Source organism: Girardinichthys multiradiatus, chromosome 9 (assembly GCF_021462225.1).
Source record: "Girardinichthys multiradiatus isolate DD_20200921_A chromosome 9, DD_fGirMul_XY1, whole genome shotgun sequence".
NCBI lineage: Eukaryota > Metazoa > Chordata > Actinopteri > Cyprinodontiformes > Goodeidae > Girardinichthys > Girardinichthys multiradiatus.
The window spans coordinates 47,137,962-47,165,642 of record NC_061802.1 but is presented as its reverse complement, the minus strand read 5'-3'; the positions used below and the strand labels follow the sequence as shown (position 1 = coordinate 47,165,642).

General features: G+C 41.9%; 1 protein-coding gene across 2 annotated transcripts in view; it reads left to right on the top strand.

Annotated features, from left to right (window-relative positions):
- The first annotated feature begins 7,339 nt into the window (after positions 1 to 7,339).
- trappc8 (trafficking protein particle complex subunit 8) overlaps positions 7,340 to 27,681 on the top strand; it is a 58,136-nt gene continuing 37,794 nt past the window's right edge. Inside the window, exons 1-13 of one of the 2 annotated variants that reach the window (XM_047375185.1) lie at positions 7,340 to 7,617; positions 9,822 to 10,031; positions 10,286 to 10,375; positions 10,773 to 10,947; positions 11,206 to 11,359; positions 12,052 to 12,145; positions 14,451 to 14,716; positions 14,980 to 15,095; positions 15,185 to 15,335; positions 15,691 to 15,791; positions 18,869 to 18,974; positions 19,070 to 19,201; positions 23,513 to 23,737. In XM_047375185.1, the coding sequence (XP_047231141.1) occupies positions 7,461 to 7,617; positions 9,822 to 10,031; positions 10,286 to 10,375; positions 10,773 to 10,947; positions 11,206 to 11,359; positions 12,052 to 12,145; positions 14,451 to 14,716; positions 14,980 to 15,095; positions 15,185 to 15,335; positions 15,691 to 15,791; positions 18,869 to 18,974; positions 19,070 to 19,201; positions 23,513 to 23,737 (1,977 nt within the window). In that variant the 5' untranslated portion in view covers positions 7,340 to 7,460. Of the gene's footprint in view, positions 7,618 to 9,821; positions 10,032 to 10,285; positions 10,376 to 10,772; positions 10,948 to 11,205; positions 11,360 to 12,051; positions 12,146 to 14,447; positions 14,717 to 14,979; positions 15,096 to 15,184; positions 15,336 to 15,690; positions 15,792 to 18,868; positions 18,975 to 19,069; positions 19,202 to 23,512; positions 23,738 to 27,681 lie in introns of both variants that reach the window. The other variant, XM_047375184.1, reaches the window with a different exon arrangement.

Sequence of the window (27,681 nt, the reverse complement as noted above, 5' to 3'; positions counted from 1 at the left end):
TCTATCTAACTGGTTGGGCTCATCAGGATTTATGGATAAGTAAAGCTGAGTATCATCAGCATAACAGTGAAAATTTATCCCATACTGCCTGATAATTTTACCTATTGGAAGCATATATATAGTGAAGAGAATTGGCACAAGCACTGAACCCTGTGGTACTCCACAATTAACCCCGGGGTTTGAAGATGATTTATCATTTACATGGACAAACTGGAATCTGTCAGAACAAATAAGATTTAAATCAGACTAGCGCTGTTCCCCTGATCCCTACAGAATATTCCAGCTTTTCTAAGAGAATATTGTGACCGAATGTATCAAATGCAGCACTGAGATCTAACAGGACTAGTACAGACACGACCAACTGGGGGTTTGAGAGAAAGAAAAAAAAAAAAGTGAAAACTCATCCTGCGTTTATTTCTAGTCAAATTGATTACTGCAACAGTGTCTTCACAGGTTTGCCTAAACAGTCCATCAGACAGCTGCAGCAGATCCAGAACGCTGCTGCCCGCATCCTCACTAAAACTAAGAAAGTAGGGAACATCACCTTAGTTCTAAAGTCCTTACACTGGCTCCCTGTATCTCAGAGAATAAACTTTAAAATACTTATATTGATTTATAAGTCACTGAATGGCTTAGTACCAAAATACTTTAAAGACCTATTGCTGTTGTATCAGCCTTCTAGACCACTCAGGTCTTCTGGTTTCAGTCTACTCTGCATCCCCAGAACCAGAACCAAACATGGAGAAGCAGCATTCAGTTCTTATACTCCACTAATCTGAAACAAACTTCCAGAAAGCTGCATAAATGCTGAAATTCTGAGTTCTTTTCAATCAAGGTTAAAAACCCATTTGTATAGAGATGCTTTTGTAAACTATTACCTAAAACATATGGGTAAAACTTTCTACTGGGGATAAAGGTTAATTAGGATTTTCCACCTTGGACAGACAGTGTAAAGGACCCCGCTGTCCACAGTAAGAAGCAGTTCACTGTAAAAGACAGACTGCGGAATATTCTCCCATTATCGAGACACATAATGGGTCAAAACAGTTCTAAGGAGTTGTCTCCCCCCAGGGAAAAACTTTTGATTTTACTTGCTGTGCAGTGAGAAGCACTGCAGAAGACCCCTTCTCCCTGACTGACCGTGGCAGAGCTGGGCTCCCTTAACAATAGTCAGGGTAGAAGGCCCAGACTCTTGATCCAGACGAGGACAAGTTTTAAAGGAATATTCCCCCATTACCCAGACACAAAATGAGCCAGAAGGGTTCTAAAGAATTACATTGTCCCCAAGGAGAATCGTTTGATTTTATGGTGAAAAAATATGGACCACAAAGCACCAGATATATCAATGAATGGGCAAAAGATGTATATTTTTCTGTAAACGTTTGTTTAGTCTTATGATTTCACAAAAAAAGTTGAGGTCATACATTTCAATCTGTAGTCCAACTTTTCTTTACTTTCCTTTATCATGCCACTGCAATGTACTTTTTAATGTTTTTTGTCATTATGTAAAGCACTTTGAATTTTCTTGTTGCTGAAATGTGCTATACAAATAAACGTGTCTTGCCTTGTCTGATAAAGTAATAGTATTAGTAATAGAGTACTAAAATATAAACTAAAGGTCACCAATCAATTCTAAAACATCTTACTGTTCAGCAATCAGGACGTTTATATTATTTAATAATTAATTTAATAACCATTTGGTCTGTCAAGTATTGTCCTGGGAATACCAGCTCAATATGGTGGTGGCATTAGAACAATCAATGAAAGAGTGATTTAAGCACTGGCATTATTGAACAGCAAACTCTCCAGGAAAAACAACTTCTCCATAAAATATAAGAATTCTCTTACAAAAACAATTCAACTCCAAGTTAAAGATATTTCAATTAACAAACTCTTTACTATGCAACAATAATTTAACTAAAACTACCAAGCAAAATGAAAGAATAAGGAAAACGTCTGAATAACGTTTGTTGTAACTTTAGGACACAACTTAGAACAAATTCTACTAGCTTCAAAGTCTAGAGGTCTGTTTACATTAGCTGAACTCAAAATTGATTGACCTTTAGAACCAGACACAAAGCAAAACATCACAAAATGAACAATATTTTAGATTGTTTCATCCTAAACTAATTTTCTCTGCCCAAACACCATCTGTTATGTGAACCATTCTGAAGAAGGACGGGGGGACCAAAGGGTGCTGGTTTGTGTAGCAAAGTTGGCCCGGTCTGTCCACGTGGTGGGCATGAACAAGGAAATGGGGCAACAATTCTAAGTAGCCATTTTTGGGGAGGGGTAGCTCCCACTACCTGGACTGGAACGTGCAGTACTGTGATTCCTGTGGTGCAGAAGCTCAGAAATAAAAGTTAAGGATATGTTGTCTTAGTTCCCCTTTTGCATGATCACTGGATCACAGCAGACCATAATTGACATTTGGTTGTTCTCGATCGATGGATTCACTAACATTAGGTCATAGTCAACTCTCGATCCACGTTCAAAGAATTAGTCAAGCTTGCCAGCAATTCAAGACATTCAGTTTGTGTGCACTGCCTCTCCTTTAGCTGCTAGGTAGTGGAATAGAGAAAAAGGTGGAGCAGGAAAAGTGTTTTTGGTAGTCGCTCCATGACATCACAGGGATTCCAGCTGTGACTCCTACTTCTTGGGCTGGACTAGTGTAGGTTAAAAACTGTATTTAAAGGTGCAGTACTTGCTACCAGGATCATTGTTTGCAGACATTTCAAAGTCTATGTTTCATACGTTTTTATCCATGGCAGGGTCACATTGCTTTGGACAAATCCTTGTCAACACCGTACTAAATCAAGCAGCAATTAACAAGGAGCTTTTTTAATCATCCTGTTACAATTTCTCCCACTCTCTCTGACTCAAGCCGTAGCTACTCCTTGTACTTTCGTCGCGCCTTTTGTTGTTCTGTTTGAGCAGAACATATCAACTTATTTTTGCAGATGAACTGTATAAACTGGGCCTCAAGTGTGCCATCTTAATGTTACTGTGCTATTTTTTTAATTTTATGTAAACATGTTTTATTTCTACAATATTTGTCCTAAAACAGTTTCTCACCATCTGATTTATTTATTGTCTCCTATTATCTTTGCTTGCATAAATTGTATTGTATTGTGGCTGAATTCCCAACAAGGCTGCTCCCAATCAAATATTTCATTGCTTTTGTCATCGGAAAGCAAAATGAGTCACAGAAATTTTTAAATCCACAACACTCCGAACTTCTTTACCAACAATATGACAGAAGTTAGCCATTTTTGCTAGCTCCTTTTCAGAACCAAGCAGCCATAATGGGTATGTCTCTATTCAGGGGCTGGATCCTTCGAAGGTTGTATTTGTAGGCTGATTACGTCACAGCGTGGCAACGAAGGCTGTCCCAACTCATGAATCCTTCCAAGGCTTCTTCAAATGCGGCCAACAAATGTGTCCTTCTTTTGCCCGATTTGAAGGATGGGTCGTGAGTATCCTTCGCAGTCCATCATTTCCCATGATTCATTGCGGGTCGAAGCAAATTGATCAAGCAGGGGCAGACATGGCGGACCACAGCGTCAAAAGCTGTAATTAAATTGTGAAGAATTACACTTTATGTGACACAAATGAACTTCTAAAATGTTTTTAGTGCAGGAATACAACTGTGTAGGCGTGAAATATCTGCTTGATTTAGCAAGACATCGCTTAATTTCAAACGTGCTCCCTCATGAGGACCATACAAACGAGGCATGTGGCGTCATCCGGTACGACGGAGCCGGAGTCCCACCCTGGAGCCAGGCCCGGTGGTCGGGCCGTCAGAGAGCGCCTGGTGGCTGGGTTGCTCCTCGCGGGACCCAACCGGGCCGAGCCCGAAGAAGAGATGCGAGGTCATCCCCCAGTGGGCCCACCAACTGCAGGGGGAATTGTGAGGGACAGGTGCAAAGAGGATTGGGAGGCGGACAAAGGTGGAGACCTCGGCGGCCCGATCCCCGGATGCTTAGGTTGGCTCTAGGGACGTGGAATGTCACCTCACTGGGGGGTAAAGACCCTGAGGTTGTGCAGGAGGTCGAGAGATATCGACTAGAAATAGTCGGGCTCACCTCTTTGCACAGCGTGGGCTCTGGAACCCGTCTCCTTGAGAGAGGCTGGACTCTCTTCTTTCTGGAGTGGCCCACGGGAGAGGCGGCGGGCTTGGGTGGGTTTGCTTGTTGCCCCCCAGCTCAGGGGGTTTACCCCATTGGAGGGTCGCATCCCTGCGCCTTCGTGTTGGTGACAGGTCTCTGACTGTCGTTTCGGCCTACGGCCGGGCGGTAGTGCGGAGTACCCGGCCTTCTTGGCATCACTGTCAGGGGTGCTGGATAGTGCCCCTCCCGGGGACTCCATTATACTGCTGGGGGACTTCAACGCCCACGTGGTAACGACAGTGACACCTGGGTGTTCATCAGTGCAGACCTTCGGCTGCATGTTTTGGACACTTAGGTGTAGAGAGGGGCTGAGCTGTCCACTGATCACCACCTGGTGGTGAGTTGGATCTGCTGGAAGAGGAGAAAGCCGGACAGACTTGGCAGGCCCAAGTGCATAGTGAGGGACTGCTGGGAATATCTGGCAGAGCCCTCGGCCAGGGATGTATTCAACTCCCACCTTCGGGAGAGCTTTGATCAGATTCCGGGGGATGTTGGAGACATAGAGTCCGAGTGGACCATGTTCTCTGCATCTATTGTCGATGCTGCTGCCCATAGCTGCGGCCGTAAGGTTTGCGGTGCCTGTCGCAGTGGCAATCCCCGAACCCGGTGGTGGACACCAGCAGTAAGGGACACTGTCAAGCTGAAGAAGGAGTCCTATTGGCTGTGGTTGGCTTGTGGGACTCCTGAGGTGGCTGGCGGCTACCGTGAGGCCAAGCGTGCCGTGGCCCATGCTGTGGCAGAGGCAAAAACCCGGGCCTGTGAGGAGTTCGGTGAGGCCATGGAGAAGGACTACCGGTTAGCCTCGAAGCAATTCTGGCAAACTGTCCGGCGCCTCAGGAGGGGGAAGCAGTGCTTCGCCAACTCTTTACAGTGGGAGTGGGAGGCTGCTGACCTCAACTGGGGACATTATCGGGCGGTGGTAGGAGTACTTCGCGGATCTCCTCAATCCTGCCATCATGCATTTCCTGGTGGAAATAGAGGCTGGGGACTCAGGGTCAGACTATTTCATCACCCAGGCTGAAGTCACCGAGGTGGTTAAAAAGCTCTGCGGTGGCAGGGCTTCGTGGGTTGATGGGATCCGCCCTGTGTACTTCATGTCTCTGGATGTTGTAGGGCTGTCATGGTTGACAAGCCTCTTAAACATTGTGTGGCAATCGGGGACAGTGCCTCTGGACTGAAAGACTGGGGTGGTGGTCCCCCTTCATAAGAAGGGTGACCGGAGGGTGTGTTCCAAATACAGGGGGATCACACTCCTCTGCCTCCGTGGTAAGGCCTACGCCAGGGTATTGGAGAGGGGAGCCCGGCCAATAGTCGAACCTCGGCTTCAGGAGGAGCAGTGTGGGCTTTGTCCCGGCCGTGGAACACTGAACCAGCTCTATACCCTCTACAGGGTACTCAAGGGTTCATGGGAGTTTCCCAACCTGTCCACATGTGTTTTGTGGACCTGGCGAAGGCATTTGACTGTGCCCCTCGTGGTGCCCTGTGGGGGGTGTTCCAGGTTTATGGAATTGGGGGCCCTTTATTAGGGGCCATCCGGTTTCTGTACAAGCAGAGCAGGAGTTTGGTCCGCATTGCTGGCACTAAGTCAGACCTGTTCCCGGTGCATGTTGGACTTCGGCAGGGCTGCCCTTTGTCTCCGGCCCTGTTCATAACTTTGGTTCATGGACACATGACAGGATTTCTAGGCAAACCAAGGGCCGGAGGGGTATGGTTTGGGGACCAGTGGATTTTGTCTCTTTTTTTTGCAGATGATGTGGTCCTACTGGCCCTCTCTAGACAAGACCTACAGCATGCCCTGGGGCAGTTCACAGCCGAGTGTGAAGCGGCTGGGATGAGGATAAGCTCCTCCAAGTCCGAGGCCATGGTTCTCGACCGGAAAAGGGTGGCTTGTCCTCTTCAGGTTGGAGGGGAGTTCCTGCCTCAAGTGGAGGAGTTCAAGTATCTCGGGGTCTTGTTCACGAGTGAGGGTAGAATGGAGCGGAAGATCAACAGACAGATCGGTGCAGCTGCCGCAGTAATGGGGGCACTGTACCGGTCTGTTGTGGTGAAGAGAAAGCTGAGCCGAAAATCGAAGCTCTCGATTTACCGGTCGCTCTACGTTCATACCCTCATTTATGGTCATGAACTTTGGGTCATGACCGAAAGAACGAGATCCCGGATACAAGCGGCTGAAATGAGCTTCCTCCGTAGGGTGGCCAGGCACTCCCTTAGAGATAGGGTGAGGAGCTCGGCCATCTGGGAGGGGCTCGGAGTAGAGCCGCTGCTCCTCCACATCGAGAGGAGCCAGTTGAGGTGGCTCGGGCATCTATATCAGATGCCTCCTGGACGCTTTCTTTGGGAAGTGTTCCAGGCACGTCCCACCAGGAGGATGCCCAAGGGACGTCCCAGGACATGCTGGAGGGACTATGTCTCTCGGCTGAGGAGCTGGAGGAGGTGTCTGGGGAGAGGGTCGTCTCTGCTCAATCTGCTGCCCCCGTGACCCGGTCCCAGATGAAGTGGAAGACGACGAGTACGAGTAGGCTTAATTTCAAACATGCTCCGACATGTTCGGAATTTTCCACTCCCGCCATAGTAACTGCCGGCTTGCCTCGCCAGCTTTCCCGGTGGTGAGGCTAGACCGTCCCAATTCGCAGCTGGTCACTTCTGGCCTCTGTCATTTTAGGTGACATTAGGGTGAAAAAATACAACGGGATATATTAGAGGAGAAAAGATATTAGTGCTTACAAAATAAAAGGACAGTAAAATTATTTTAAAAATAATATATTTTGAGGGAAAAAACATGTTTTAACAATATTTGGGTGGTAATAAATATGACAAAAATAAAAGGTGTAGGAAAAATAAAACAGCAAGAAATTCCCTTGTATTAAATAAACAAAGGCAAAATATAAAGTTCAAGAAAAAAATATATGATTTGAAAAAGAGTGGTTTAATTGATCAATTATTGAATAAATCCCTTCTATTTATTATTTAGTTGCATTTCATGGTGCACTAATTTATATTCCTAGCTACGTTTTGGACAAGTAATTATTTTATAGAGTCGTTTTATTTATTTCTGTATATTTTCTTAATTATGGGAGTATTGGTCCTCCATAATATACTCTGTTTTGCTTTCAAATAAAGTTCCTTTAAAAAAAAAAAGATCTAACTAGAGTCACCTGACCGCCTCGGGAGTATACAGGAAAAGGGTTCGTCACAATATGGCCGCCGCCTGTTAATTCCAACTACTTATTTGAAGCAGCAAGGCAGGCAGTTTTTAATCTAACCACCAATTTTGTTTGATTTTTGTACGACATGGCTCAGTGTGTTATGTCCGTACATGAATTTATTCCGGATTCGTTTGTACCCATGATAGCCGTATTATGTAGTAGCGAAGCGGAAAGAGTCACTCGGAAGAACAATCTGAATTTTCCCGAGCTGTTGAAGCCGTTCTGTCGACTGACATCCGAAGGTATGAACAACAATTCAGTCTAAAATCCTCTTCTTATCGGTTACAGAAGTTGCTTTAGTGGGACACCATTTACAAAGCCGGACTGGATGACAGCACCGGTAGCTGCACGCTAACACTGTATTAGCATACCTGATTAACGAAGCCTTTAGTTAGAAAAGCAGGAGGGGTATGCAGTGCACCTTTGTGCTAGCTGGGATGAGGCTGAAAATGATAGTAATACTAAACTTAACGCTGGAGATATGTGTTGTATAAGTATGGAGCATGTTCATTTAAATGGATTGCACAGTACTTTGTCTACGCGACTAATTTATTATGACACCAACTGACAGATTTGGTCAAAATTCTAGCAATCACGGGTTTTTCTACCCCATACTGTCATGATGGGGCCATAGAAAAACTCCCGACTTCAGTTTTTATGAAGGTGATTTTAATTGGGACTTCAGAAAGGACACCTCAAGGGTTGAACATTGACAAGTATCCCCAGTACCTGACATTTGAGCTTGCGCGAAGCCGCCATGGTTTGTTCCATTAGCCCTGTTTTGACAATGACGTGAAATACCCCTGGAACGCCTTTTTTTAGTGAAATGTAAAAATACGTGTTAATTACTGCTGTGGTCAGTTACCAGTTTAACCAAAATAAAAAATACAAGCAGACAACAAAGTTTTTGTTGTCTGCTAAAGTCTAAAGGAATATGTTCACTACCAAATGTGTAATAGCACAATAATAAGCAACTAAAATACAGAAGTAGCAGTAAAAAGTAACTAACTGTTACTATGTTTGATATGAATAGCAGTCATAATAGCTTTTAAAGTATGGAAACTCAAATTTGTCTTAAAGATAATGGAAGTATTACTTATAATAACTTACACTAGGGCTGCACATGTGAAAACCGGTGAATACTGCATTACTGATTTGACTTATTAAATAGTATTAAATATGATAGTTAAATAGTTAAGTGTTTATATCTTTCTGCGTTGAGTTGATAAAAAACAGGACTGCAGATGGCGAGTGATCTATCCAGCTACTGGAAGAAAATATATTTCATTATGTCCATATTAACAACAAGGCTTTATTAAAAAAAGTTGCTTCTGGCCTTTGTCTGCTGTTATGGCATTAAAACAACATAGTTGTAGTTTCCTAATGACTTTGCCACCTTAATACCTGGTAAAACTTTATATGTTGCAGTAAACAAGTGTCACCCAATTTATTACACCTACAGAGAGCTTGAAAGCTCTCTGTAGGTGTGAGTGTTCTTATATGTACGCATGAGGGTGGGAATGTGTGATTGTGACTGTGTGTGCCTGTTTTTGTGTCAGGTTGGGTCTTGGGCTGCTCCCTCTTCTGGATCTTTTTAGGCCCCCCATAAAATGTGGGACCTATTTCCGCCCCGCCACACTACCTGCCGGTGGTTGGTGTCTCTGCCCGCCGGTGTATTTGTGGTTCTCTGTGTCTGCTTGCTTGGGCCTGGGCCCCTGGGCTCTGTCGGGCCTCTGGTTTGGGCTCGCCGCTGCAGCTCCCTCTGGCTTCTGCACTGTGGCTGCTGGGTGGGTTCCCCTGGGGCTCTCCTTTGCTCTATTCTGTGGGGGTTGCGGTAGTTCCGGCGGTGGTTTTCCTGGGGTTCCGGTGCTTTGGATGTCTGTGGCTTGGATCTCCTCCGTGTCTGTCAGAGGGGCAGGTGTGTGGCTTCCCACACTAACTATTGCATATGTTTATGGAGAAACCTTGTACACACAAGCGAGCTCCCACTTAAACCCACAGGTGTTTGAATTCAGGTGTTAACAGATACACAGATGTTCTATATTGAGCTGCAGTTACCACTAAATGCATCTTGCATTCATAAGTACCGTCCCTGTTTTGGTAGCAATGCTGTTATTATATTTGTTTCTGCAGGTGTAAAAGCAATCTTCTGGGGTATTATCTTATAATCTCTTCATCCTTCTTTTTCTCCTCCATTTTCTCCTTCTCTCCCTTTTTCCTTTGTGCCCCACCTCTCTATAAATAATCCCATAGCAGTTTTTAATAAAGTTTCTTTTATAAATATGAAGCAAAGCATTTTAGCGTTAGACAACAATTCTGAGTGCTAATCTGCCAGACAAGACAAGGTTATATAAAAAAAAAAAAAGTCATCTGAGACTGAGTGAATTAGTAGCAGTGCCTCATAATCTGGATAGAATGTCAGAATAAAGTGTGTTCTTTTCTCTAGGTCACATCCGGGATTCCAACAACCAGCTCCAGACTGTGAAAAACTTGCGGATCTGTGTCAACAATGTGGTGACAAGCCCCAGTACATCATCTGCTACCCTTGGGCCGTCTCAAAACCGCCTTCTCAGTGAAGTGGTGTCCGCCTGTCAACCTCAGGAGAGCGCATATACTACTGTCACGAGAACAGGAGATTATAATTTAAATTTAGGTGGTAAGTACATGATCCTGTTGGCAGTGTGCTTTGGTGTTGATGTGTCAGGTTACAGGTACTTGTTTATTTAAACATAATAGAAATGCATAAACAAACCTATGAGATGACCACACCTTTGTGAAGTTATTTTTAACCAGTCCGTGTCTCAGCTCTTTCAAAATCATCTTTATCCAGATGTTTTTCCATAGTAAACATAAAAAATGCGCTGGGCAGTGGATAATTAGTGTTTTTTGCTGAAACTGTTGTATTTTTAGTTACCACACCCTGGTTCGAAGCCTACAGGGAAAACTTCTTGCAGTTGATGCCTGCCTCTGACCATGAGTTCCTGAATCACTACCTGGCCTGTATCCTTGTATTGGAATGCTTTAAACCAGTCTAATGTCTGCGTTGTGTCATTGGTTTCCAGCTCTAATATTATTCACCGATTACATATCATTTTACATGTCCATGTCACCAGAGTGAAGACCAGTGAAATAAATGTGTGTGTGTGTGTGTGTCTGTGTGTCCTGATGATCTGCAGACTCCAAGAACAATAATAAATGTATCTGTTTAAAAAAAACATTTATAAAGACAAATTAGACAAAGGGAAAGGAAAACAAATAATCAATAACGTTGACTGATCAAACAGCCTTTTACTACCTAAAATGTTGAACTTGAGGAACTCTTGTTATTTATGATGTAGTGATCATTGGCCCATCTACCACATGTTTGCATTTTACTGTGGTCCTTGACGTACTTCAGGCCTGCTGGTGGTGTCCTCCACTGAGCCTGTCCCCGTGGAGCAGTTCCTCAAGCTTTCCCAAGAACAGCACAGGATTCAGCACAGTGGGGAATACACTAATCCAAAGTGGTTTATTCCTAACACACTCAAGTACTACGTGTTACTGCATGACTTGAACGAGGGAGATGAACAAAGGTACTATTTATGTACAGTGGTTACTGTCCGTTATCTGGAAAGAGTCTTGTATTTTGATGAAACCACATCAAGAAAAACTCAGTTCGGTTTATAAAAATTATAATTCATCTTTGTAGGGTCCTTACTGGAACCATGTTCTATCTTCCAAACATGAAACATAAACATTGCTTTGTCCACTTCACTCTGAATATCAGTTGATGTGGGAATGTATTTGGATTGGATATTTTTGTTGTTCAGTATTGTTTCATTTTATTTCAGGGCAGATACAGTTTATGAAGACATGAAACAAAGGTATGGTCCTCAGGGATGTTATCTGTTGAAAATCAACTCTCGTGCCTCTTCACCTGAGGAGGAGGAGCAGATTCCAGACCCTTGGAGTCAATACCTGCACAAGCAAAATCTGCGGAACGAGGTAAGCTCTTGTCACATCTACACAAAGAAACCGCAACAAGAGGAAAACTTCATTTGAAATGGACGAAATAGGTGTGAAAACACCAAGTGGTATTTTAATTTAGGTAATCTATCATTCAAGGTGTACTGTTTATGCCAGCTCTACATGCAAACACACACATGGATGTGTTGAGTTTTGTTGGTAACTGTATAGGTTGCTGCGAGGCTTATCTTGCCCACATCTCGGTGATGTTGTTTAAAGATGAGCTGAGGTTAGCTTTGGCTCAAAATATGCGGTTCTGGGGTTTTTTCTACTTGTTACTTAAATGTCAAAATTGCAGCTATGCAAACTTGTATACATTTGTTTAGTCTATTTTAAACATGCAAACAAGTACACAGAAATGCATTTGTGTGTTGTGAAGATTCGAACAAAGCAGTACATTATTAGTCGACACCTGGGTTATAAACTTGAACAAGTCTACTCTTAAACTTAAACATTTCTACATTTTCCTTCAAAACAAATTGTAAGTAGTGACAGAAGAGTTTGATGAAGGTTTTACAGTTTTGTCATAAAAACTGTTTTGCCATTAGAACCTGTACAGCTAAACTGTCAGTTAAAGGAAGCACATTTTAATTCTAGTGCTTTAGTCCGATGATTCCTTTGCATTGGGTTGCCAGATATTTTATATATGTTTGTTGTGATACGTATTGCAGGACATGTTGGAACTCAATCCAGCTGCTAATATCGCTCCAGCTCAGAACAGTGTTGTTGCACCTGAAGCTGATTGCAGTGACTCAACAGAGAAAGGTCAGTAAATTCACCACCTGCTTCATTCATGCAGATTTTACTTGTCGTTTATTTTCTCCACAATTTTTGAAATTGGATATTATTTTCAATTTCTTGTCAGGGTTTCTCTTGGTCCACCTTCTGCTTTAAATAACTTTCTAGAGTTTCTCATTATTTCATTAAGATTGTGGTACTTTTGGCCAGGTCAGTGGCAAACACACTGAAGAACTACATTGTCTTCAAAAAGTATGCATCATCCTTATACATTTTCAATTTTTTCATATTGTAACAACAAACTTCAAAGTATTTTTGGGGAAATTTTTATGACCGATCAAGAGAATGTAGCACATAATTAAAATGAAAATCATACTCTGTTTTACAATTAAATCATACAGATTTAAAGTCAGGTACATACATTCCAATTAATCCTAACTATCAAACAGTGCCGTCGGATTCAGTTTATTATTCAGATTGGTGAAAAGTTTTTCTATCTAAGGAAACCCAGCAGATTGCATCCAGTCAGTGACTTGCAGCATTCACTCCTCCTGGATGAGCATGTAGAGACAGTGGACAGTCACTGGCGTTGACTTTGCAGCAATCCCTCATACTGAGCATGCATGTAGCGACAGTGGAGAGGAAAAACTCCCTTTTAACAGGAAGAAACCTCCAGCAGAACCAGGCTCAGTGTGAGCGGCCATCTGCCACGACCGACTGGGGGTTTGAGAGAACAGAGCAGAGACACAAAAAGAACAAAGAAGCACTGATCCAGGAGTACTTTCTATGGGAAAAAAAGGTCTAGAGTATGAAAGACAACACGTATAGTTAGTCACAGTAGAAGCTCAGCCAGTTGCTATGTCTAGGAGAGACGGAGTTAAAGACTGAAAGATAAGGCCAAGTGTATCATAGGTAGAAGGTGAGCATTAAGTTGTTGGCAGCAGCAGCTTGGCCGATGTCCCCATCTAGGAAGGTATCACAGTTAAATGCAGAGCCAGGTCAGATGTAGCTTCTAGAAAGATAAAAATAACTGAGAGAGAACATAATGTTAAAAGGTGAAATAACGGCAAATAATGCAGAATTGGAGAGTAGTATGAGAATGTAGCAGAGTGAGGGAAAGTGGTCATTATGTCCTCCAGCAGTCTAAGCCTATAGTAGCATAACTACAGAGATAGCTCAGGATAACCTAAGCCACTCTAACTATAACCTTTATCAAAAAGGAAAGTTTTAAGCCTAGACTTAAAAGTAGACAGGGTGTCTGCCTCACGGACTAAAACTGGGAGCTGGTTCCACAGGAGAGGAGCCTGATAACTAAAAGATCTGCCTCCCATTCTACTTCTAGACTCTAGGAACCACCAGTAAACCTGCAGTCTGAGAACAAAGTGCTCTGTTAGGAACATATGGAACAATCAGATCTCTGATGTCTGATGGAGCTAGATTATTAAGGGCTTTATATGTGTGGAGGAGAATTTTAAATTCTATTTTGGATTCAACAGGGAGCCAATGAAGGGAAGCTAAAATAGGAGAAATATGATCTATCTTTTTAATATTCATCAGTTTCATCAGATCTTGCTGCTCCATTTTGGATCGGCTAAAGGCTTTTAACTGCATTTTGTGGACATCCTGATAGTAAAGAATTACAATAGTCCAGCCTTGAAGTAACAAATGTATGGACTAGTTTTTCAGCGTCACTCCTAGATAGGATATTTCTAATTTTGGCAATGTTCCGGAGATGAAAGAAGGAAATCCTAGAAACCTGTTTAATATGGGATTTAAATGACATGTCCTGGTCAAGAATAACACCAAAGTTTCTTACTTTATTACTGGAGGATTATTCCCCTCTATTAATGATAAGAAATATGTTGTTATAGTTTAGGATGAGTTTTTTTAAACAACCGTAAACTATTTTTCCAAATTAACTAGGACTCCTCTTGGGGCATGGTGGGAAATTAAATAAATTTAACTAGCCCTTGAACCAGCCCTGGTTAAGAACTTGAGCCTGTTTTTATGAAAAGCACTATATGTGTGTGGGGTTGTTTTAACTGTTAAGCTAGAACCTGTTGAGAACTGGAACAGAAAATCCTAACCTGACAACTGCCAGTATTAGTCCTTTTTATAGCTGCATGGTAAAAGGATTGCCTTTTACTCAAAAGATAATGACTTGAATTATTCTTTCTTTACAGAAGACAGTATATTTTAAAAGCACTCACCCCATTTCTAATGCCAAGCATATGAAATAACAAACCTTTTTTGGAGAGCTTCCGCTAAACCATTGTAAAGTGAGCAGACTACAATTTCAACCTGTGTGTCTTTGTCTGCATGTTGGAAGAAGGACCTGGACTGTCCAGTTGCTTGGATGCTCATCCTCTTCAACTCGACTCAGAGACCTGCACAGCTAGCCTCCTAACACTGAGCCATGTCGACAGTGATGTGAAGAATAGTAGAGGAGACACAGAGAGCCTGGCTGCAGGACCAGGGAACTATGGGGCCTGTCTAACTCTGAATGACCATGACCGCATCAGACAGTTTATTCAGGAATTTACTTTTAGAGGCTTGCTGCCGCACATAGAAAAAAACATCAGACAACTTAATGACCAGGTAAACCTTGGTGCTGGTTGGTACACAACAAGAGTCTCTTTATTAATAATTCAATATTTGAAAGTTGTTTTTTTTTTCATTAGAGGTTTCATTCTTAAGTCTCCTAAATGAAAATTAGGTTTCAGTCTTAGTCTGCTAAGTAACTTACATGTATTACAAACTCATGTTTTTTATTTGTAATAGTACATCTTTTCTTGTTATGAATTCCCATCCATCATCATTCTAACAGCTCTTACTCCCACATTATATTTCTACGATGTTAGCTGGTTTCTAGGAAGGGGCTGAGCCGTTCCTTGTTCACGGCTACCAAGAAGTGGTTTGGTGGCGGTAAAGTCCCAGAGAAGAGCGTTAGTGAACCAAAGAGCACATATGGCCTTCTGTAAGCTCCTTTCCTTGAATCTAGCCTAACAGTTCATGGAAGGTTTCAGCCTCGAGTATGGTCCTGATGCTTTGCTGTTTTTATGTCAGATACCCCCCTGAAGCTCCCGAGTTGCAGATCAGAAAGATGGCCGACCTTTGCTTCCTGGTTCAGCACTATGAACTGGCCTATAGTTGTTACCACACTGCCAAGAAGGACTTTCTGTCAGACCAGGCTATGCTGTATGCTGCAGGGGCACTGGTAAGAGCACACCTCAGATCAGTGTGGTGCTTTCCATGTTGTGTTTCACTCTGTACACAATACTTTAATGAAATGACTATTTCCCTGCTGCATTAAGTGGGATTCCATAGAAGCTGAACCAAAATTTTGTTCTTTTTACTTTACAACAAAATACATAAATTAAAATTCAATTTTCACATTTCACTTTGCAAGATTCTCTTATTTTAACATTGTAGCTAAATAAATGTAAAGTTTTTTTCAAGCTCAATGAATAGTCACACAAAAAATATATTATATATTAACCAAAATAAGTAATAGTTTTTTTCATAGTGAAGCAGTTTTAGGTTTGTGTAATAATTCTGACTCTGTTTTATAGGAAATGGCTGCAGTATCAGCCTTTCTGCAAGGTGGAGCCCCAAGGCCATATCCAGGCCACTATATGGACACTGCAATACAAACATACAGAGATGTCTGCAAGTATGACCCACAGTCTTGTTATTTCATCACATCTCAGTCTGTCTGTTTTGTTTAAAGACTGCTTTGGGTTTACACACCGTTATATGGCAGCTTACCCCCACTTATTAGATGTTAGATTGCACATACAGTTGGACAATGAAACTGAAACACCTGTCATTTTAGTGTGGGAGGTTTCATGGCTAAATTGGACCAATCCGGTAGCCAGTCTTCATTGATTGCACATTGCACCAGTAAGAGCAGAGTGTGAAGGTTCAATTAGCAGGATAAGAGCACAGTTTTGCTCAAAATATTGAAATGCACACATCATTATGGGTGACATACCAGAGTTCAAAAGAGGACAAATTGTTGGTGCACGTCTTGCTGGAGCATCTGTGACCAAGACAGCAAGTCTTTGTGATGTATCAAGAGCCACGGTATCCAGGGTAATGTCAGCAAACCACCAAGAAGGACGAACCACATCCAACAGGATTAACTGTGGACGCAAGAGAAAGCTGTCTGAAAGGGATGTTCGGGTGCTAACCCGGATTTTATCCAAAAAACATAAAACCACGGCTGCCCAAATCACGGCAGAATTAAATGTGCACCTCAACTCTCCTGTTTCCACCAGAACTGTCCGTCGGGAGCTCCACAGGGTCATTATACACGGCCAGACTGCTATAGCCAAACCTTTGGTCACTCATGCCAATGCCAAACGTCAGTTTCAATGGTGCAAGGAGCGCAAATCTTGGGGTGTGGACAATGTGAAACATGTATTGTTCTCTGATGAGTCCACCTTTACTGTTTTCCCCACATCCGGGAGAGTTACGGTGTGGAGAAGCCCCAAAGAAGCGTACCACCCAGACTGTTGCATGCCCAGAGTGAAGCATGGGGGTGGATCAGTGATGGTTTGGGCTGCCATATCATGGCATTCTCTTGGCCCAATACTTGTGCTAGATGGGCGCGTCACTGCCAAGGACTACCGAACCATTCTTGAGGACCATGTGCATCCAATGGTTCAAACATTGTATCCTGAAGGCGGTGTCGTGTATCAGGATGACAATGCACCAATACACACAGCAAGACTGGTGAAAGATTGGTTTGATGAACATGAAAGTGAAGTTGAACATCTCCAATGGCCTGCACAGTCACCAGATCTAAATATTATTGAGCCACTTTGGGGTGTTTTGGAGGAGCGAGTCAGGAAACGATTTCCTCCACCAGTTTCACGTAGTGACCTGGCCACTATCCTGCAAGAAGAATGGCTTAAAATCCCTCTGACCACTGTGCAGGACTTGTATATGTCATTCTCAAGACAAATTGACGCTGTATTGGCCGCAAAAGGAGGCCCTACACTGTACTAATAAATTATTGTGGTCTAAAACCAGGTGTTTCAGTTCCATTGTCCAACCCCTGTAGTTCGGCTGTAAACCTTTGTTATCTCTCTGTTGTTCTCTCTCCCTCTCTCTCTGTGTGTGTGTGTGTGTGTGTGTGTTCTTGTAGTTGTTGCTGAGTGAGAACCATTTTTTGTATTTTTATCGCAAAGTGAGGACATTTTGACAAAGTGAGGACATTTTCCTGGTCCTCACTTTTTCAAATTCCGTTCTTGGGACAGGGGTTAGGTTTAGGACTAGGGTATGAATTGAGTTATTGTTAGGGTTAGGGTTAGGTATTAACTGGTTAGGGTTAGTGTTACGGTCAGGGTTAGGCACTAAAAATCAAGGAAAACGAATGGAAGTCAATGGAAGTAACCGAAAAGTCCTCATAAAGATAGTAAAACACGGATGTGTGTGTGTGTGAGAGAGAGATCCAGGAGTACTTTCTTGGTAGTAGCTTTTTTAGTGGGTTCATCTAGGAGAGAAAAAGAGAAAGAGAATCGGCCCAAGTACTGAACCCTGTGGTACTCCACAATTAACCCTGGAGTTTAAATGTCAGACAAATAAGATTTATACCAGCCTAGCGCTGTTCCCCTGATCCCTACAGCATATTCCAGCCTTTCTAAGAGAATATTATGATCGACTGTATCAAATGCAGCACTGAGATCTAACAGGACAAGTACAGACACGAGTCCATTATCTGAGGCCATAAGTCATCATTAGTGACTTTCACCAGTGCTATTTCAGTGTTATGATGAACTCTGTCCACTTCTAAACAGTCCTAACCACAGGCTTAGAAGGTTTTATGTCAGCTGATAATATGGAGTGACATGAAGCAGACAGTGATCAGAAAGTTCCAAAGCAACCCTGGTGACAGCACCATATGCATTTTTTTAAAGCTGTGTAACAATGGTCCAGTGTGTTTGTATCTCTGGTGGGACACTTAATATGCTGTCTGTATTTTGGAATTTCATTGGAGAGGTTTGACCTCTCCCAATAACAATGATGAGAGTGTGTGGATGTTTATTCTTCATCTGTTGTCCACTCAGTGAGCGATTTTTAGCCTCTGATGTGCAGGCTTGTGGTGGGATGTAAACACCGACCAGAACAAACAAAAACTCCCTCTGTGAATATAAAGGTTTACAGTCTATAAATGGGAACTCCGGGTGAGGACTACAGGTCTTCTGTCAAACTGTGACATCAGTACACCAACCTTTGTTTATGTAAAAGCAGATTCCACCTCCTCTTTTTCCCAGACGGCTCCACGCTGCAAACTGCTCTAAACAACTGGAAGCCCAGCATCTGTAGTGCGCAGTCCAGGGCGTGCTAACCAAGCCAGGTTTTGGAGGAAACCGAGCATAGAAGATCCACTAAAGTCCGAGCTCATAGAGTTGAGAAGCAGCAGTTTGTCCATTTGGTTAGACAGGGAGCCGGCATTAGCTAAGTGGATTGGGGGAAAAGGTGTGCTGCCAAATCTTCCATAGCCTCTCAAGTTTGTCTGCCCCTTTACCTCGTCTGCGTCTCTGGTAAAGCCCATAGACCGCTGCGCCACCTACCACGATCTCAGTGAAGTTGGGGTTGATTACAAATTGTGTAAAAAAAATTATCAGAGAGGATCGTCTGGTGTTCCTCTCTAGCGAACGTAACCACAGAATATTGGCAGAGAGCAGAAACACACAAAAACCTTTTTATTGCTGTTATTGCATGTTTTCTTCTCCTCTACAGGAACATGGTGCTGGCTGAGCGTTGTGCATTACTCAGTGCTGAAATACTGAAGAGTCAGGGAAAATACTCAGAGGCTGCAACTCTTCTTATTAAGATGACCAGTGAGGTGAAAAATCATGCCTTATTTGTAGTTCTGCTGTAGATGTTGAAATGCTTCAAGCATGCTTCTTACTTACTTAAATTAAGCTGCTGTGTTTGTAGGACTCTGACCTTCGCAGTGCTCTGCTGTTGGAACAGGCTGCCCATTGTTTCATCAACATGCGCAACCCTATGGTGCGCAAGTTTGCCTTCCATATGATCTTGGCTGGTCATCGCTTCAGCAAAGCAGAACAGGTAACCCTGATGCACATAATCTTGATCACCACTGAACATTCATGCTCTGACTGGAGTTCTGAACAGATGTTTGATAAGCATCTGCATTTTAAAGTCACTATTTCCTGACTACAGTTAATACCAGTTCTTAATGTTTTTCACTTATTATTCAATCATTCTGACATAATGTTACCCTAGCAGTTTTTTGTTAGCACTGTATTTGCTAAAGTTCATAAACAGTCCAGTACTAGCTGTGCAGACTGCAATCTAACTTTGTAACACGCATTTATGTTTCTCTTACCATTTTTGTTTGTTGTTTTTCTTTTCTGTTACTTTCTTCCATCTGTTCATGAAGAAGTGATTTATTTTTGCAATAAATGTTTGCACCTACAACTTCTTTAACTCTGAATGTACCATGCAGCAAGTCGCACGCTAGCTGCAACATGCTGCGTGATGAATATTATTATTCATCCCCTTGGGATGCATAAAGTATTTTTAAGATATTTTTTCGGCACTAGTGGCCTTTATTTTTCCATTTTTGACAGTAGGTAGACAGGAAAGAGGGGTAGAGAGAGGGGGAGACATTCGGTAAATGCCGCCGGGTCCGGGACTCGAACCCGGGACATCCGCCTTTTGAAGACTGTAGCCTCTGTATATGGTCGCGTGCTTAACCCCTACACCATCAGCGCCGTGCCCTGAATAAAGTATTTTTGATTGAATTAATGACAGACCCTATTCTGTCACTCTGATTAGAGTCAAGAGTATCAGACTAAGAGGCCAAAGGGCACAGAGCAGCACTTTTGGTCTGAGTGCACCCTTGTGCCCATGTCCAGTGGAGCGAATGTGTTTGACAGGGGGACAAACAGTGGACAATCAGTTCTTTCCCATGGCTGTGTCTTTGCCAGGTCTCACATAGATCTATTGCATGATATTAGAAAATCTTGTGACTTCAATTATATTGGTAAATATTGCAGTGATGGCATGATATCAGTTGCACTATTTGCCTATTTTCTTATTTCTTCTCTTTCTTATCTGTGCCTTCATCACACTATGACCTTCAGCATTTTGGGCAATGTCATTTGTGTTCAGTGTGAGCATCTGCTGCCATAAATCTCTGTCCAAATGGCTAACTATAACATTAGCATGTAAAATGCAAGTTCAAAACAATTTAAATATTTTAGTTAACAATTATTGCACTCCAAGTTATCCTTTGATATGCGAATATTGCACAGACTGAAATTGCAATGACGATATGTTCACAATACTCCGGCTGGCAACCTTCTTCCTCCCATATTTCAGCTTGATATGCTGATCACAGAGTGACTACATAAAACACGCCTACTGAGAAGCGTTCATGTTTGTTCTCGGATAGACAAATGCAGGAATGCCCACTAGCTGGAAAAGAATCACTTGGGGATGCTGAGAAAGACCTGTAGTTAGAGTGAGGTTTATAGGCCACTAATGTTTTACTGCACGGACTAGACCCACCATGGCTCATTTCCATTCTCATTCAAGCAGAAATGACTGATAAAAGGCTATTGTGAGTATTTTGTCTTCGTATTGTTTGCATTTTGCCCATTCTGCATCCTGCATCGAAGATGACTGGGAACCCTCCCTCCATCAATTAATTTAAATTAAATTAAATTAAATTTATTAATATAGTGCAAATAATGTCTCAAGGCACCTGACAAACTGAACAACAAAGAAGTCTATCAGTTGTAGAGACTGATTCAAAGTCCATTATGTTCAGTCCAGTTTGATCCTGGTCATAAAACATTGCAGTCAAGTTCAGTCAAATCAAATGTATTCATATAGCACATATAAAAACAACTGACTTTGGCCAAAGTGCTGCACACCAAAACAACTAATTACAACAATAGTTTAGTTGAAACAATTGACATACAAAAATGACAAGACAAAATAAAACCATAAGTAATCCTCCATGGTGTAATTAAGCCAGTGAGCACAGGTACGTTTTTAAAAAGAGACTTCGGAATAACAAGTTCAAGGCTGTCCGATATGAATGGGCAGCTGGTTCCACAGTTTAGGAGCTACAACAGAAAAGGCCCAATCGCCTCAGTGGACCAGCCTTCAAGAGAGCACATAAGGCTGCAGGAGGTAAAACAGACAGGTAAACAGGAGTTTGCCCATATAGGGCCTTATTAGGTAATTAATAAAGCTTTAAAATGAATTACAAAACTAAGCGAGGCAAGCACTGGGGATATATGTTCACGCTTTTTTTGTTCATGTTAAGAGATGAACTGCAGCTTTCTGAACTAACTAGTTGTCAGAGATCCTTTTTTAGTTTGAGATGAACAGGATAATGATGTCTGCATATAATGAAGGTTTGTGCTCTACTTGTCTGATTATAATGCCTGTAATATACTAATGCAACCTTACAGCTACGGCAAAATGTTCCATTGCTTAATTAAATAACAAACAGGACAGTGGACACCCTTGACAACACCTTTATTTATTAGTGAATGGCTTAGACACTGTTTTATTTATCAATACTTCTGCAGAAGGATGCAAGTATAATAGATATGGCCATTTTTTAAATATATTTCCATAACAAGCTTAAGACTTTGAAAAGATGGGCCACCTGACCCTGCCAATTCAGGGTGCCTTTTCAGCACCTTGGGAAAGCAGTGCTACATCTGTTATGTTTTATGAGCTTCCATCTACATTATTTGCCATACTAAAAGTTTTCCTGGCTTTTCTCCTTGTATGTAGAAGGGTTGATATAATCTTAAACTGGAGACAGCTTTGTCTGCACATTCTTTTTTATATTTTGTTTTAAACAACCACCATTCCTTCAGCTGATTAGCCATCATTTCTAAAGCCTGCTCTTTTAGTAGTTTTTTTTTAGACAAATTGTTGTCTGCTCTGATGTTTTTCTCTCGATTATAACGAGGTAGAACTGATTATGGAACTGTTAGAGCATGCCTTAAAGGCATCCAATTTAGTACAGGCTGTAGTGTGTATAGTTTTCACACTCAAATATTTATCTATCCTTTCCCCAACAAATTTAAGAAACTTTTCATCATTAAACTATTTCTGATGCAGGCTCCATGTGTGGGGATCTTTCAACAACTTATTTAAGTATGTTAAGTTACAAGGGGCATGATCACATCTGGTACATTTAATTTAATCCTAATCATTGAACAGTGCAGTTAGTTTCAGTTATTTATTCAAATTGGATAAACACTTTTTCTGTCTAAGGAAACCCAGCAGATTGCATCCAGTCAGTGACTTGCAGCATTCACTCCTCCTGGATGAGCATGTAGAGACAGTGGACAGTCACTGGCGTTGACTTTGCAGCAATCCCTCATACTGAGCATGCATGTAGCGACAGTGGAGAGGAAAAACTCCCTTTTAACAGGAAGAAACCTCCAGCAGAACCAGGCTCAGTGTGAGCGGCCATCTGCCACGACCGACTGGGGGTTTGAGAGAACAGAGCAGAGACACAAAAAGAACACAGAAGCACTGATCCAGGAGTACTTTCTATGGGAAGGAAAAGTAAATGTTAATGGATGTAGCTCCTTTAGTCATTTCATCTAGAAAGAAAGAACAGATAAACTCTGAGCCAGTTTTCAAGGTTAGTCTGAAAGAAAGCACATAGAGTTAGTCACAGTAAAAGCTCAGTCAGTAGCCATGTCTAGGAGAGAGAAAGGGTTAAACACTGAAAGACAGGGCCATGTGGATCATCTGTAGAGGGTGAGCATTAAGTGAGTCAGGCCAGGTGTAGCTTCTAGGAAGAGAAAAGAAAGAGAACATAAAGTTAAAAGCTGAAATAACAGCAAATAATGCAAAATTGGAGAGTAGTATGAGAATGTAGGGAAGAGATTTTCTTCACCAGAAAATGTTATTGTACAAAAAAGGAATCAGTCCTGTTTTCAATAGTGCACATAGCTGTTTTGAGCAATTCTTCTCTCTTTTTCTACATTTCCACTGGTTATCTACCATACTGCCCCCTGTGCTTTTGGAAAATACTGCAGCAACGTCAGCGTCATGTATAATTTCTACAGCGCATGTTCAGGCTTGTGTGCCATCGGCGGAGCCTTGTGCGACACCCCGAAGCGCGACTATAACTGAGCCTTTAAACTGCTGCGTTGGCCAGTACTAAACAGTTAGCTCCATTTGAGAATGAGAGGATGCTGCTTGCATTGGAATGTAATCCCAGTCTCTCACAGGAGACCTGTTCTTGGGTTAAATGAGAAACCATTCTTGAAATTTCAGTGAGTAAACAGATATTATATGTTCCTTGATTTCTATTTTGTTTCCTGTCCCGTCTGTTTCTTTCTCTCTCCCTCACTTTATCTCATAATGTAGAGGACGCACGCACTGCGCTGTTACAGTCAAGCCATGCAGGTCTACAAGGACAGGGGCTGGTCTTTGGCAGAGGATCATATCAACTTTACAATTGGCCGTCAGTCCTTTACACTTGGGCAACCTGAGTACGCTTTACTGGCCTTCAGACAGATCCTGAGTAATGATAGCAGACAGACAGCCACACAGCAGGCTGCCTTCCTCAGAGAGTACCTCTACGTTGTCAAGGTAAGAATAAAAACAATTCAATGTTTACAGTATCTAAGTAGCCGTTTGCCAGCGCCATTGTAAAGTTGGTTTGTTTATCAGTAACAATATTAGGTTATGGATCTATATGTACAGTATAGATTATAGAAATTAAGACTAATCAGTTAATGTCACCAGTGTTAAAACTACTGTGCTAATGTTGGATGTATTTGGTCATAGCTGCTGGATGATATCATAAACATTTGAGGTTGGAAGACGTCCTTACCATCATTCATCATGTTGGTCAAGTTAAAAGATTACTTTAATTTAAATCTGCCTGGTGTATGAATAAGTTGTCAAAACCCCTGGCAAATTTAGATACCACTGTACATCTGAGGCCATAGTCGGCACTGCTGTCAGCTATGCTAAAACAGTCATACAGCTATCTAGAAGACAGTAAATGTAGAATTTTTCTTCAGATACATGTTTTACTTGTTGGAAGCATCCTCAGTAAAAACAAAAGCTTATATATGTTGAATGCCCAATGACTTCTTTGCAGCACAGTGGACCTAAAGTAATAATGTTGTGCCATCTAGCCATTAGCTGTTTCACTGCGGTACTCTTTTTAGTTACAGTCTCTGTGTATTCATGCATGTTATATATTCTAACGTTTCCTCGTTTATATTGTTCCTGTTTAAAAGCTCACCTGTGCCGTTTTAAGAGTCTGTTGTTATAATAATGACAGAAATATATCTCTGATGCATCCCTGCCATGTTGATGTCCAAATGTTGATGTAGAACAAGTAATTTCAAGTATCTGTGATGTTACAGAAACATTGGCAGAGCTCTTGAACGCTCAGCTAGCATCTTAAGGAAAAATGGTCATTTTGACCAGGTCTGAGGTCATAGCAACAAGTAAGACTCTGGAAAGAGCATTTTAATATGGTTTAAGGACAGACGTAAATGTATATGAAAGGTTAGATTTGAGTTGTCAGTCATCTCTACAAAGATGTAACTCATAAGGTGGCCGCTGAGTATACTCCACAATTCTCTCATATCCATGCGGGATGCACAAACATCCACTGTAGCAATGGAGAATAAACAGTTGATCTATCCATTGAAAGAAGTGTCAGCATGGTGTATCCTTTGTCATTTTAGAAAGGATAGTGTTTCACTGCATGATCTATAGACTGGGATGGAGAGGTGACCTACTGAGATCTGACACATAGTGGTGTACAGACCACTGGTAAGTTTACAGTTAAGCCCAATATTACTGGACTGGAAGTTATACAATGGAGTGGCCCAGCCAGAGTTTATGAAAGGAGATAAAGATTAGGGTAATGGCAAAGAGGCCTTACATCCTCAAAAACCTGGAACTAGGAATAGACATTTATCGTATCATTACAAGTGTGTACGCGCATCCTTAAGAAGTCTTTAAAAGTTTGATATTTGTGTACCAGTATATAAAATTAAGACCTTCAAATGTACCCCGCCTCTCGCCCATAGACTGCTGGAGATAGGCACCAGCTCCCCCGCAACCCACTATGGAATAAGCGGTAGAAAATGACTTACTGACCTTCAAATGTCTTAAATTCAGCTGAAAAAATCTAAGTCCGCCTTAAATATGTTAATCACAGGTCTTAAATTTTGTTGTGGCTGGACAATTTAAATCTTGTGCATTCTCATAAATGTAGTTTTTTCTCGCTAAAATTCTCTGTTTAAGAAAGGATGCAGAAGGATTCAACCACCTCGGGTCACAGAACGCATAATTGCGTTCTGTGACCCGAGGTGGTTGAGGCTACAGGTAACTAGCTGCTAATACACCCTTGCTAGCAAGCTTTCTTGCATCTTTTATGGACAAGTGCAAATTTATCACCAGTTTGCTGGATGGCAATCGTTCTCACCACTTGCTTACTTCTGTGACTTCGACCCATACGAGGCTGGGTGCATTCTGTACAAAAACACTTTTAACCGTTGTAAAGGCTGTAGAGAGCCATTAAAAAGCCTTAAAAAACTGCAAAGAAGTTGTTGATACTTTTTTTTGTCAATATGTCATTATCACAATAAATACTACAAAATATCATACAATTTTAAGACCATCTCTTCTTGGAATTCACCAACAAATATAAATCATCAAAATACCAATGGAAACATGCCAAAAGCTGCTCAGAAAATGTAAGAAAGATTTCATCCCTGCAATGCCAGCAAAGATTTTTCCAATCACCATTAAGGGGGGTGTAAATAATTTTTGAAATTCCATCTTTATTAAAATCTAAAATAAACAAACTCTTTTATGATGCTGTCTCATTTTGATTCCGATCTAAACATATCTGTTGGATTAAAATTAATCCAAGTCTAAATCTGCCTGTTGTATGAATAATTATGCATTTAACTACATGTAAAGGGGTTGGACAATGCAACTGAAACACCTGTCATTTTAGTGTGGGAGGTTTCATGGCTAAATTGGACCAGCCTGGTAGCCGGTCTTCATTGATTGCACATTGCACCAGTAAGAGCAGAGTGTGAAGGTTCAATTAGCAGGATAAGAGCACAGTTTAGCTCAAAATATTTAAATGCACACAACATTATGGGTGACATACCAGAGTACAAAAGAGGACAAATTGTTTGTGCACGTCTTGCTGGCGCATCTGTGACCAAGACAGCAAGTCTTTGTGATGTATCAAGAGCCACGGTATCCAGGGTAATGTCAGCATACCACCAAGAAGGACGAACCACATCCAACAGGATTAACTGTGGACGCAAGAGGAAGCTGTCTGAAAGGGATGTTCGGGTGCTAACCTGGATTGTATCCGAAAAACATAAAACCACGGCTGCCCAAATCACGGCAGAATTAAATGTGCACCTCAACTCTCCTGTTTCCACCAGAACTGTCCGTCAGGAGCTCCACAGGGTCAATATACACGGCCGAGCTGCTATAGCCAAACCTTTGGTCACTCATGCCAATGCCAAACGTGGGTTTCAATGGTGCAAGGAGCGCAAATCTTGGGCTGTGGACAATGTGAAACATGTATTGTTCTCTGATGAGTCCATCTTTACTGTTTTCCCCACATCCGGGAGAGTTATGGTGTGGAGAAGCCCCAAAGAAGCGTACCACCCAGACTGTTGCATGCCCAGAGTGAAGCATGGGGGTGGATCAGTGATGGTTTGGGCTGCCATATCATAGCATTCCCTTGGCCCAATACTTGTGCTAGATGGGCGCGTCACTGCCAAGGACTACCGAATCATTCTTGAGGACCATGTGCATCCAATGGTTCAAACATTGTATCCTGAAGGTGGTGCCGTGTATCAGGATGACAATGCACCAATACACACAGCAAGACTGGTGAAAGATTGGTTTGATGAACATAAAAGTGAAGTTGAACATCTCCCATGGCCTGCACAGTCACCAGATCTAAATATTATTGAGCCACTTTGGGGTGTTTTGGAGGAGCGAGTCAGGAAACGTTTTCCTCCACCAGTATCACATAGTGACCTGGCCACTATCCTGCAAGAAGAATGGCTTAAAATCCCTCTGACCTCTGTGCATGACTTGTATATGTCATTCCCAAGATGAATTGATGCTGTATTGGCCGCAAAAGGAGCCCCTACACCATACTAATAAATTATTGGGGTCTAAAACCAAGTGTTTCAGTTTCATTGTCCAACCCCTATAGTTTGGATCAGCATTCTTGTTTCTGACCTTAATACCAGTGGACCTGTGACCCCAACTATAGAGCAAGTCACTTAAATGGCTATAATGTGAAGACAAACATCTGCTGCTTCTCAATTGACTTTATTTCTATTTTACTAATTCACAACAAATGCAATCTCAAAACAATTCTCCACTTATAAATAAATAATTGTAATTTATTCTGTCTAAACATATAGACAGATTCAAAGTCACTTACATTAATTCCAGTACAATCCTAGTTATTAAACAATGCAGACAAGTTCAGGTAATTATTCAAAAAAACATTTTCAGTCACT